The sequence below is a fragment of the Tachypleus tridentatus genome, chromosome 13 (assembly GCF_004210375.1).
Source record: "Tachypleus tridentatus isolate NWPU-2018 chromosome 13, ASM421037v1, whole genome shotgun sequence".
In the NCBI taxonomy this organism is placed as follows: Eukaryota; Metazoa; Arthropoda; class Merostomata; order Xiphosura; family Limulidae; genus Tachypleus; species Tachypleus tridentatus.
In genome coordinates, this window is record NC_134837.1 from 117,846,573 (window position 1) to 117,859,681 (window position 13,109).

Genomic DNA, 13,109 nt, shown 5'->3' on the forward strand with positions numbered 1-13,109 from the left:
TAACTAAAGATGCTAAGTATAGTACTTTCTTTTTTTTCATCTTTCACTGTGTAGGGAGTAGCAGAATTTGCTTAAAGATGGGGAGGTTTTGAAACCCTAGTTAAGACAAATTTACTTTATTTGTGTTATTATAAAGTATTTATACAAGTCTACTTTAAAATATTGACAACTACATTTTATTACTGTCTTCTTAAAAGTAACATCTCATCATGTCTCTTGTCATAAAGAATTCTGTAACTCATTTCTCTTAAAGGTTTACGTAAAATCACATCGAACCAGCAAACCCACAAGAATCCAAACTTAAGAATTCAGGCTTCCTCCCCATACAAAGGCCCACCTACAACTGCTCGCCCATTCAAACCTTATAGCAGTGGATCAGGAGCTTCCACTGCAACATCTCAGATGCCAAGCAAGCCCCCCAAGATGGAGCTGGAGGGAAAAAAGTGGATTGTTGTGAGTACAACGGAGTGGCAGCACTAGTGTTCCTGTTTTTATAATGACAAACATTATGTTCTCTAAAGTGGCTTATTTAGCTACTTATGTTGAGGCACATTCTTTGATCTTGCAATATACACAAGATGAAAAATATGTAGCCATAGGTATTTTTAGTACTTGTATTTGTTAAAAGTCTCAGTTTTGTTAAGAAGCCTTCTTTTGAAAAAGAAATTATTCTCATAATTTAAACACTAATTGATCATAATAAATATATTACTATGTTTTAAAACTTTCAGTGCTGACTGAACAATATAAACCATGATGTAAAAATAACAAACTACTTCAGAGAAAAATGTTTAATTACTTTTATACCCAATGTTTCTGCTTAAACATTTATCAAGACTCTATGAACGTCACAGGTTAACAAACTGATTTTAAGTGACAGTAACCAAAAACAAAATACATCTACAACAATATAATGGAGAAATGTACATAACACAAATAGAGTCAAACATCAAGTCGTTGATCATATAAATCGAGAAAAAGATAATAATAACATAAAAATTAATAATATAATTTTAAAGGTGCCAGAGATTGAAAGGGTATCTGCATTGAATCAAAAGTGATTCCTTATGTTTTCTGTAGAGAAGTTTGTCACAAGTTTCATAAATATTGTAGGTTACATCTACAAAATATATTAATGGCTCTTACACTATTATTATAATGTAGCATAAACCATTTGTAAGATGTATGGATTTTCTAGAAATCTTACTACTACCTTTCAGTTTTTCAAAGATACAAGATAAAATGGAAACTAACTGTAAAAATAACTTTTCTACAGGAGTACCACCAAGGTAGAAAGGACTTAGTTATCGATCAGGTTCAGATGGGCCATGTGATCCAAGTGTTTCAGTGTAATGACTGTGTGTTGGTGGTTAGAGGAAAACTGAACACCATTAACATAGGTAAGATGTTTAATTTCATGAGAGCTCACCAATTTTTTTTTAAATATAGTATTAAACTAAGTGGCTAGGTTAAAGTTTGATTGTATAAGAAAAGCAACAAATAGTGTAATGGCTTTGTATTAAGTAGGAATGCCACTTTAAAATAAAAAAACTTTTCTGAAAGCTTTTCCTAAATTAAGTAATGGGGTAATGGGCATGTTTAACCACAAACCAGTGATTTAACTTTTCATTAAGTAATGAGTGATTTTAAAATTAATTGTCTACTACTAATGGGTTAAAATTTGCACTAGGTCAGTAGTGTTACATTGTTTTCTAATTTAGAAAGCAATTTTTTATATTAGTCTGTTTAATAGTTCTATTTCAAATGTTCTCTTTAGATTCATGCAAGAAAACATCAATAGTTTTTGAAGATATTGTTTCTTCAGTGGAATTTGTTAATTGTGAGAGAATCCAAGTCCAAGTAAGTTTGAAAACATCATCGTTAGCCCTGTTAAATGTTTTTCACAATATTTTGGTAAGACAGTTTGAGGTATGCCTTAAATGTTGTATTATGTTCTGAGTGAAACCTATTTGCTAATTATTATATTGTTTGTTTATGCAGGTTATATGTCAGTCAAGATATTAATGCTTTTTTCCCTGTTTCATTATTCTTGTAACTTCTGGTGTTGTCTACAACTGTTTCAAGTTGTTGTACATAATGTGTAGATTTTTGTTTGTAAGTTGTTGCTTTTTAATACCTGTGTCTTCATCAGTTCATTCATATGCTATGTATTATCAGTAGAAATAAATAGATGTTTTAATAGCTGACTAATTCATAGTTGGATTGACTCTACTCTCAAGAAACGTGTCATATGTCAGAAAAGCAATCATGTTTATGTTATTCTAAAAATATGTACTTTTTAGTATTAATGGAAATTTTCATTACTTCACATAAGGCATGTATGTCTCTAAGTAACTGTACATGCAGTATATTAAGAGTGACTGATGGTGAAGAGGAAGCTTGTTCAACTTAAAATTCACATCTCTGACACATCACATCTGGTACTAAGTGATCACTTTAAAAATGTTCTAGCATAAACTGATACTTAAAAATAACTGATGTTATACTTACTTTGTGCTTTGAAATGTTTTACAAGACTAGCATACTTTAAAAGAAGTTGATTCCCTGTTTCCATTTCAGTGCCTGGGCAAGTGTCCCACGATTGTCATCGATAAAACGGATGGTGCCCAACTGTTTCTTAATAAGGACTCCCTCGAAGCCCAGATAGTTAGTTCCAAATCTTCTGAGATAAATATCTGCATTCCTCAACCAAATGGTGACTATGTAAGTGTTCCTAACATTAATGTACTTCATCTCCCTGTGGTGGCTTGTTGGTATGTCTGCAGACTTAGAACTCCAAATATTCAGTTTCAGTACCTGGAGTGAGCAGATCAAAGACAGCCAAACGTTTATCTTTGCACGTGATAGCGGAAAACGTGTATTAATAACGTTTTTTTTTATAAGATGTACATTATTTGACTGTTTTAATTTAGAGAAACTTCAATAATTTATAAAGAGTATCTACATTTATCATTATGATCTGCTGCTGTGTGGCTTTTGTTTGTCTAAGTTGTACTAAATAATCTAAAAAAGATATTTTCAAAGTTTTGCTGTTTAGAAAAGGAAAACCCAAATTTTTATATTCTAGTCTTGGTTTGTTAGATATACAAGAGAACTGATTTAATTTACTTCTGTTTGAATGTATAATAATGCTTGTTTTGACTGTTTCTACAGAGTGACATGTGGTCCATGAACTGATAATAGTACACTGTATTGGTGATTTACACAAATATTATTCTATTAGTTTGAAGGTACTCCCATTCACAGTAGTATTTCTCAGGTTTTTTATGGGGTGATCAAATGTTAATGAATTATTTCTAATTTTCAGAACAGTCAGTAGTACCACTGGCTGTTGTTGCAGCAACTTGACAATGTTCCACAATACCACTAATGTGAGACCCTAGGTCTCATCTGGTTGGAGGTGCTTTTTTCAGCTCAAGATATATAGTTTGAATGTCTCCCTATACAAAAACAAGAAATAATAATATACATTCATATCCATGTGAGTCTTAGTACTGGAGAGTTAAATTTTCTCATACCTCGGTTGGAGGGGGGGGGGATGTCAAGCATAGAAAGTGAGAAGTACATCCTAGCTATATTTCAATCTTGTATGATGTTCCTTTTTTCTTTTTTTTTTTGACCAATTTTGACCACATTAAGGAACTGAAGGTCAAGCAATACAAAAACATATCTTGTCTCTATTTCTACCAGTTCAAGTGAGGCTTTGTACAATGATATCATGTTATAATCTTGAACAAACAGGTTCATGATTAGTGTCTTTGTTGTGACTTACAGTGTATATTTTAGTAAAAATGGTTACAGCGTATGAACCTATAAACATTGTCTGTGTCTGTAAACTGAGTTATTATTAAGCAGTTTGATTCATACATTCTGTGAAGCTGTGTACACTACGTTCAAAAATAGATATTTACCCAAATATGGCATGTACACTTTTTTGTCCATGTTACTCTGAATAAATCTGTTTGTACAGAAATAAACTATTGTACATGTTACAAAGTCATGATTTAGTATGTTACAATACATCTTTCCTACTGATAACTTAGTACTGTAAATACTGTTGTACATGTTACAAAGTCATGATTTAGTATGTTACAATACATCTTTCCTACTGATAACTTATAACTTAGTACTGTAAATAGACTGTTGCACATGTTACAAAGTCATGATTTAGTGTGTGACAATACATCTTTCCTACTGATAAGTTATAACTTAGTACTGTAAATAGACTGTTGTACATGTTACAAAGTCATGATTTAGTATGTTACAATACATCTTTCCTACTGATAACTTATAACTTAGTACTGTAAATAGACTGTTGCACATGTTACAAAGTCATGATTTAGTGTGTGACAATACATCTTTCCTACTGATAAGTTATAACTTAGTACTGTAAATAGACCGTTGTACATGTTACAAAGTCATGATTTAGTGTGTGACAATACATCTTTTTTACTTGTTTTACTACTACCACTTCATCAGGGCTAGTTACATAAGTGGGAATGTTAGTGTGTATTGAAGTATTTCTTTTAAACAATAATATTTGTTTCTTTTTCTTTATATAGGTAGAGTATGCTGTCCCAGAACAATTTAAAACTCTATGGACAGGCAAAGGAATCCACACTGTGTGTGTGGACAAAATATAGAGTACCAATAGCAGAAGGAAACGTTGAGCGGCAGTGGCACTGTTCTTCCTGTTTTAGTTAACAGATCACAGAGTGGGAAATAACTTGAGATGTGAATTTTAATTGTATTTTGTAAGATGCTATTATTACATGAATATGGTGCATATCTATCATTTCATTGGCTACTAATCCTTGAATGACTAGTTCTGGTTGTTGTTTTTTAAGGAAGTCTGGTGTCTCTAAATTGTACTTGTGTGTAGAAGATAAGCAAAATGTATTTTAACCACCAAGTGTCCATTTATATAGTTTTTGTGTAGAAACACGTGAATGTCTGAATTTAAGAATTATTTATAAATTGAATGAACAGGTTTGAACATGCAGTATCTACAAAATCTTTTTGTCTACACTATTTACACACAAATATTTTTTTTTTTTTGCTTGTTAAGTTTTTGCTTCTGAAGCTCATTTTTGAGTATGTATTCCTTTTTTTTTATCTTTCAAGCTATGAATATGCATTATTTTATGAATACTTTAAATATTTCTTAATCTGTAAAAGAATATTTAATAATGATTAGGTTGTACGTTTTTGAAAAAAATTATTTTCAGAAAAGTGTTGTATTATTGCCTCATTAAAAACAAAGGTGATAAATTATTTGGACCAATTTTTGTCAACTGTGTGGACATTTCTTCTTTGTCCAGTGCTGATTTTGTGCTCTGCTATCCCATTCACATAAAAATCATGGAAACTTTCTCTAACCAGGTTGTTGACCCATTAACATTTTGAGATTTTGGTACATTTCATTTAAGTGAACCAAATGAAAAATAGAAACAGATGCATATATGTTACCACTGTGAAGGAGAACACCTTTTAGACTTATTTTAGAAGAATCAATTAACTATTGCCACAACTTGGTTCATAGACTGTAGCTCCTAGCATTGGTATTAATTCAGTGATATTGTTACAATAAACCAGTGAACCTTCTTGAGAAAAGTACAGTATAAACTCTTTCTCATGATTTCTGTACCAATAAAACAATATCCCTGGAGAAAGTAAGTTCTTAAACCAAAGTCTGGACTCTGAAATTTTTGAAGAATCCTTTGGAAGGACCAAATCATTATGTTTATATTGCATGAAAAGTTGTTCACCAGACATTTCAGGTTAAAAACGGTTTCCACTATCATTTCTATTGATGTCAGATGACGCTGATGGATTAGATCCAAGTACGTCACGTCCATAAGCAACAGGTTTTGTAACAGATTGAAGGTTCAGATAAGAAATTGCCTTTTCCTTTTAAGTGTTGTTACCTTGCATACGTGAGTGAAAACAACAGTCAATTCCATGGTTTTTGGGCTCATGCAAGACCACTGGAATTCCAAAAGGCAAAGACATTTTCTTACCTTCAGTCCATTGTCTTAACTTTTCGACACAAATGGTGCAAACTCTGTAAGGAGCCCATAATTTGTCTTGGTTCCCAAGTTTTATTCCAAAGTATGTGTAATATATGTTTTTGATGATTTCTGTAATGTTTAGCCTTTATTTTTTTAGAAAAATATAACAGAATATGTTTGGGTCATTTACACATCTTCTTGTTACCATAGTATCAATAAATAATATTGAAAGAAAAAAAAAAAACAATGTTAAAGTGCACACACAAAGAAATACTAACCGGAAGTGCTACATCATGTGACCTCTTAACTTTTTATATACTAGTGGTGTGTTTCTCATGAGTTCTAGAACAATCTGTAAGATTTTCACGTCGTGATTGGTCTTGAGATATCTATAGCCAGTGATTGTCAACATTTTAAACATAACAAAATGTGACCCAGATTTCAAGAAAAATGATTCCACCCCCTTAAATATACATATGACATTTTGTGAAACATCTGTATGTGATAGAGAAAAATGGATGCCATTCTTGGATTCAGTGTACTGGAATCAATGTAGAACACACAAAAATATCAAAACAATAAAACTGTTGCAGGCCACTGTTGTTATTATTAGACTTAGGTTGTTTTGGCAATGACTGGAAGCAGAGAACACAGTAAAACATTAAGTTTTAGACAAATTCATCTATTATGGTAACAGTGTGATTTTAACCATCCATCTTTAAGTAATAAAGCTTTATATTACACCAAGTGAAACAGTTGGTTTTTTATTTATTATCTAAAACTAATAACACAAAAGACCTAAAAATAATGGTTGGTTTCTGACCAGTTTGGTGTTTCCTTACATGGTGAGCCTAATCAGGATAAGGATTGTTTCTTAAAACTAATTGCCCTTTTTCAAATGTTCTACTTGTTTCTTAATGTTAACTTGGAAAAATACAACTTCCTACATATACAGCGATGTATCCTGTAACAGTTCATCACATTAACCCAGAAACCAGTAACTATTATTCTTCCCCCTTGTTACATTCTTACGGGATTTGTTAGAAACTACACTAAACAATATTAAATTTTATAGTGTGTATGGCTTTTACAAGCCACCAGTAAATGGTTATAATTGTACTTGTCATAAGACAGTAGTGTTATTGTGATAGTTTCTGGCAGGCTTATAAGAGGTGTACAACCCATAATAATTTTTGTTTTGTCAAATGATCTATAAATATATTGTTTTGCACACTGCTGTGTTTGTTGAATCCCTACCAACCTGAAGAGCTCTGAATTAAACAAAACATATAGTTGTCAATGAATATGATGAACATAGTGTGATTAGAATACTATTAATTCCATACTCTTCTAATTTGTGAAACTTTAGGGGGCTAGGCAAAAAATATTTTAAAATGCAATGGATTTAATACTTGCCTTATGACAAGTAAACATATATTAATAACTTGACCAGATTTCTGTTTGTCTTCTAATTTGAAGATTATTTGTTTCTGCCATCATGTTCTATATCAAAATGGTAATTGGTCTGAAAATGATAATGAAAGCTGTTAGTTTATTTTTTCACACAGTAAATAAACTTTTAAATAACTAAGGGAACATACTATTCTTTCTTTAACAATTGTTCAGTAAATTTAATTTTAAATAAAAGTAAATTTTTCAGTGAAAGCCTGTGATATGAAGGGAATGTGTAACAGTTTTTAGAAGGAAAATTAAAGAACTTTTAATAGCATGTATATGTTAAATCCTGGCCTCAGTTTGTTCCTGTAAAGTTTAATTTCATTTACATTTAGTAAGAAATTTTTTTATCTTCCAAAGATCCCTGCTTGAGCACATTTTTCAATGCTAACTAACCATTTTCTGAAGAGCAGCTTAATTAGTTGTGTTGTTCTTCATTAAGAAATTCACATGAGAAAAGCAAAAAACGCTACAGATTCAACTTTATTTTCAAAAGTTCCCCGATGGCGAAACTGTAACATTTTGAATTTACAATGCTAAAAACGGGTTTGATTCCCCTCATTGGACACAGCAGATAGCCTGATGTGGCTTTGCTATCAGAAAAACATTCCTTTTCGAAAATGATTCATGGTATGCTTCATTAGTACAGTCAGTGTTTAAAAACAATAGCAAGTATTGAACCAAAGAGAAAACCTACAACATCTGCAACTATTTGGCCATATCAATTTATTTATATACATAAAACAATGGTTGTATTTTTACAATGAGAAAAGTCCAACATTTTACCGAAGTTCTTTCATTAAACAATTTCCACTTTTCTTTGGGAAGTTTTGAGAATTGTATCCCTCTGGTTAAAAAGTAATGGCACTACATCAAAACTTCTCATAAAGCATTCTAACATAATTCATAAATAATATAAACAGTTTTATGTGTCTTTGTCTCATATACTCAATCACTGTTGATAGGAAGAAAGATCAGTTCAAAGTGATGTCTGACAGTTGAAGAACAAAAGAAGGTTTTACTCTGGGAATGTGTAGCATAATCTTGTAGTTAAGGGCCAGGTATAGTAGGTGGTGGGTGGCCTCCCACAGGTGTACAAATTGATCCCTTGAAACCCACCACATGAACACAATTGAATTTGATACCTACAACCAACTTTATGAAATTTCTGTCTTGTTTCTTAACCAGTTAACAAACTACAAGTTGAAATTTAAATTCGCACCTGATAGAGACATTAAACATGCTAATGTTATTTGGATGTGACAAAATAAAAGAATTACATTGTAAATAACCAATGGTAATAAAGTGATACTCTTTCTGTTTTCAAAATAGAACAAAAACTAATTAAAGGATGAGGAAATTTTGTTAATTGTGTCTATTTAGCTATCTTTTGAGTTTAAATCATAATTTTGAATATTTAAACATTTTATATTTTCAGTCAAACTAAGTTGTGTGCAACAAACAGGTTATCCTGTACAGAGTGATCAAGCTGCAATCTAAATATGAAAACTGAGCTAAGTTGGGTGAGAATTAAACAGACTGGATACGTTTGATGAAACCAATCTTAGTAATAAACATAACTTAAGAAACAGCTTACATAAATCGGTGAATGATTACCTCAACTAGTCCAATAAATAACCTGTAACATTTTTTATCTTAAAATGTATTTTCATGAGATTATTTAGGGTGAAAATCAAGTACAGTCAGGTGAGGAAAAAAGTTCCAATGATGTAAGAAATCTCAGTAGTTCTTTATTTCTAGGCCTGGCATGGCCAAGCGTGTAAGGCGTGCAACTCGTAATCCGAGGGTCGCGGGTTCACGCCTGCGTCGCGCTAAACATGCTCGCCCTCCCAGCCGTGGGGGCGTTATAATGTGACGGTCAATCCCACTTTTCGTTGGTAAAAGAGTAGCCTGAGAGTTGACGGTGGGTGGTGATGACTAGCTGCCTTCCCTCTAGTCTTACACTGCTAAATTAGGGACGGCTAGCACAGATAGCCCTCGAGTAGCTTTGTGCAAAATTCCAAAACAAACAAACAAAATCTTTATTTCTATTAAAATGGTATCACCATTGTAACTAGTTACTCTCTCACAGCATTCACTGGCTGGGACATTCAGTCAGCATCCACTCAGCCAGTGAGAAAGGTAGATGTTAATTTGATATGACAGAAAAATATGCAAAGATAACTAAAGCTAAGAAAGTTCAAAAGTTTTTATTATTTTTGTCCCACTTATCTTTGATCAACAAACTATCTTGAATGGAAAATTAAGTGGAAATCACTTAAAGCAAACATTTCAAAGTTTTTCTGAACTTGGTTGTTTAGGTTAAAACAAACTAAACAAAAAATGTGTAAATTTTTATATCACCAAAGATTTTGAAAAACATGATATAGTGGTATATTATGGATATATGTACGTAAATTTACGATGAAAAAAGTGTAATTATTTAAGGTTGGAATTGGATTAGTTCATTCATCTGTAAAAGAAGAAAAAAGTTTATCACAATTATTAAATAAATAAAATTATAGACATTTTATAATATTTATATCAGACTTTAAGAAGATTAAAACTGTTGGTCCATCTAGGCTGTAACATGCTCTAAGCTAATTTAGAAAAAACAACAACCTTAAAACCAGCCCATATCACTCATATAGTTACCAAGCTTTTTTTTTAAACTCACATTTCCTGCCTCTGCAACATCAGCAGGTAGCCTACTATAAAGGCTAACTACCTTGTGAAAAAAATAAAACTGTCTTAGCTGAAGGTGACCCATTGTTAAATATATAAAAAGGTGATCCATCAACACTGTCAATTTCATTTACAATTTTAAACACCTCAACCAAATCCCTACAATTTTTTTCCTAAGAGAAAAAAATTGAGATATTTCAGCCTCTCCTTATATGACAACTCTTCCAACCCCAGCACCATTCTCTGAACTCTTTCCAACAATTCAATTTCTTTCTTAAGATAAGGATCCCAAGTCTGAACACAATATTCCAAATGTAGCCTAACTAGTGACGTATACAATTATACTATAACCTATTTAGATATGTATTCAATATTTCTGTAGTTACAACCTAAAATCCTATTTGCCCTATAACTAGCAACAGCATACTGCTTGAATGGCTTTAGAGATTGATCAATTATTATACCAAGATCCATTTATTTCATAACACTGTTAAAATTATTCCCATCCAAATTATACTTACAATTCAAATTATGATAACCAACATGGATTATCTTGCATTTATTAAAATACATCTGCCATTTATTTGCCCAACTCAATAAATGATTCAAATCCTTTTGTAAATCAGCATCATCCTCTTCACAGTTAGCAGCACTTGAGACCTTAATACCATTTGCAAATTTATTTAATGTTTCTTCATCTATGTCCTTGATGTAAATAAAAAGAACAAAGGTCCTGAGACTGAGCTCTCAGGTATCCCACTTGTGGCATTAATTCAGTGTGATTGAACTCCAACTGTAAAAAACTTCTGTTTTCTTACAACCAATCACTCTTGTAGACAATTTGTTAACTTATTTCCCACACCTATCAAGACAATTTTTCTCAAGCCTGTTATGTGACATCTTGTCATATGCATTCTGAAAACTTATATACACCAAATCTACACCCTGACCCTCATCAACATAAGCAGTAACATTTTCAAAGAATGTCAAACGAAAGATATTTCCTCAGTGAAACCATGTTGACTATATGATAAGATTCTAAACTTTGTTAAATGATTTTGCATAGCACCTTTTAACAGACTTTCCAAATATTCTCCCAGAACTGATGTGAAAGTAATGGGCCTGTAATTACAGGGACAATCGTTATCACCTGCCTTGAAAAGAGGTGTTACATTAGCTAACTTCCAATCTCCTCTGGTATGTGTCCACTGATCAAAGAATGACAAAAAATGGCAGTAAGTGGTTCGCATATCCAATCTTTAACCTCTTTCAAAATCCTTGGGGATATATGATTTAGCCCAATTTTTAAACTTCCTAATTTTTTCTTAACCAGCTCAGAATTAATGCAGTCAACTTGTTTGATCTCATTTCCATTTATCAACTATTCAAGATGTGAAAAACTGCTTAAATCTTCAGTAAAAACCGAAAAAAAATATTAATAACCCAGCCATCAAACATTAACTTTCCTTTATTATCCCTCGAGGGTCCTACCCCCATCCTAATACTTTGTTAACTCTTTACGTATGTAAAGAAATCCTGACTTAATTATAAGATTTTCAGTCAACTTTTTCTCATACAGCTTTTTTGATGCCCTAATTTCCTGTTTCACCTGTCATACCAGTCAATTTAAATTGTAATAGCTATTTTACCTAAATCTTTGAAACTGCTCACTTTGGAGCCGTGGGTGTACTGCAAGAGTAAAAGTAAAATTCGTCTCTTCGGTCAGATAAGGATAAGAAGTGAGGTTGGATGCGGTTAAATCGCTACTATCCTCGTTGTCTATCAGTTCAAAATTAAATATGGATATCGCATAAAGCTCTTTTGAAATTTTACACGACACTTTCAAACAAACAAACAAACGTCTCCTAAAAGGGTATCACTCGAATAAAACAGCTGAAAAGCAACATTTAATGCTTTGTAGTAATTTCTTATTAACTAACAATAAGATTTATAAATACCAGACTTAAAAATGATCTGTTCATCAGAACTGCAAAAACAAAGGATAAGAGTCAAACATTCTGTATTTTTAACTTTGCAAGCGTTTGAATTAGATATTTGCTTCTGGTAAAGTAAGATTCAAGAAAGAGCTAAATAAATATAAACCGCTATTCTACAGGGTGTTCGGAAAGTCACTGTGCAGTTTTGTCTGTTAATAAAATATAAGTGCACAGTGACTTTCCCAACACTCTGTATATACTTTTCAGTTTAGTATTTCATGAAATTGCAGTACTTGCTAAAAAAGAGGACAGAAAACATCAGATTAGTGTGTTTATTTATAAATATGTAGTTGAAGTGGAATGACAACAAAAATCACGTTATTTTTTATATATATACGAATTACGTTATTTTCTGTTTGCATACTTTATAAATTTTTCAAACAATCAGCGATAATTCTGTTGTCTTACTTGTTTTTTATTAAAATTAAGTTCCACGGTTGGTTAGCGGTAAGTTTAACTATTTACAATACTAAGACCAAATGTTCAATTCCTTACGGCGTTAGGTCGACGGACTTACAACACTAAAATCAGGGGTTTGATTCCCCTCGGTGGGCTCAGCAGATAACCCGATGTGGCTTTGCTATAAGAAAACACAAACACACACAAACACACCTTGTGGTGAACAAAGCGCAGATAGTCAAATGAGTAGTCTTATGTTAAAAGAACAACATCAAAAGTTATAAAAACTGTGGTCCTCTAAGTAACAACTAATTGTAACCCACATCAAGCTATATTTATGAATCCGTGATGATGAGAAACCCACTTGAGGTAAAGAATACTATCTTCACGAAACTTTATTTTTCCAATGTAAAATTTTATTCTATAATTTTTTAAATTACAGTGACTGATTGATATATTTTTAAAAATATTAAAATAATTTACTATTTTTTATTATTTCCTTTATGACTAACTCTGATGACGCTTATTCCATTCTTTTTTA

General features: G+C 31.9%; 1 protein-coding gene across 2 annotated transcripts in view; it reads left to right on the forward strand.

Annotated features, from left to right (window-relative positions):
- The window catches only part of LOC143238384 (adenylyl cyclase-associated protein 2-like), a 60,547-nt gene extending 55,242 nt beyond the window's left edge, over positions 1-5,305 (forward strand). For both annotated transcript variants that reach the window (XM_076478542.1, XM_076478541.1), the window contains exons 10-14: positions 254-453; positions 1,277-1,400; positions 1,778-1,860; positions 2,581-2,724; positions 4,584-5,305. In XM_076478542.1, coding sequence (XP_076334657.1) covers positions 254-453; positions 1,277-1,400; positions 1,778-1,860; positions 2,581-2,724; positions 4,584-4,664 — 632 coding nt within the window. In that variant the 3' untranslated portion in view covers positions 4,665-5,305. The remainder of the gene's footprint in view (positions 1-253; positions 454-1,276; positions 1,401-1,777; positions 1,861-2,580; positions 2,725-4,583) is intronic.
- The last annotated feature ends 7,804 nt before the right edge of the window (positions 5,306-13,109 follow it).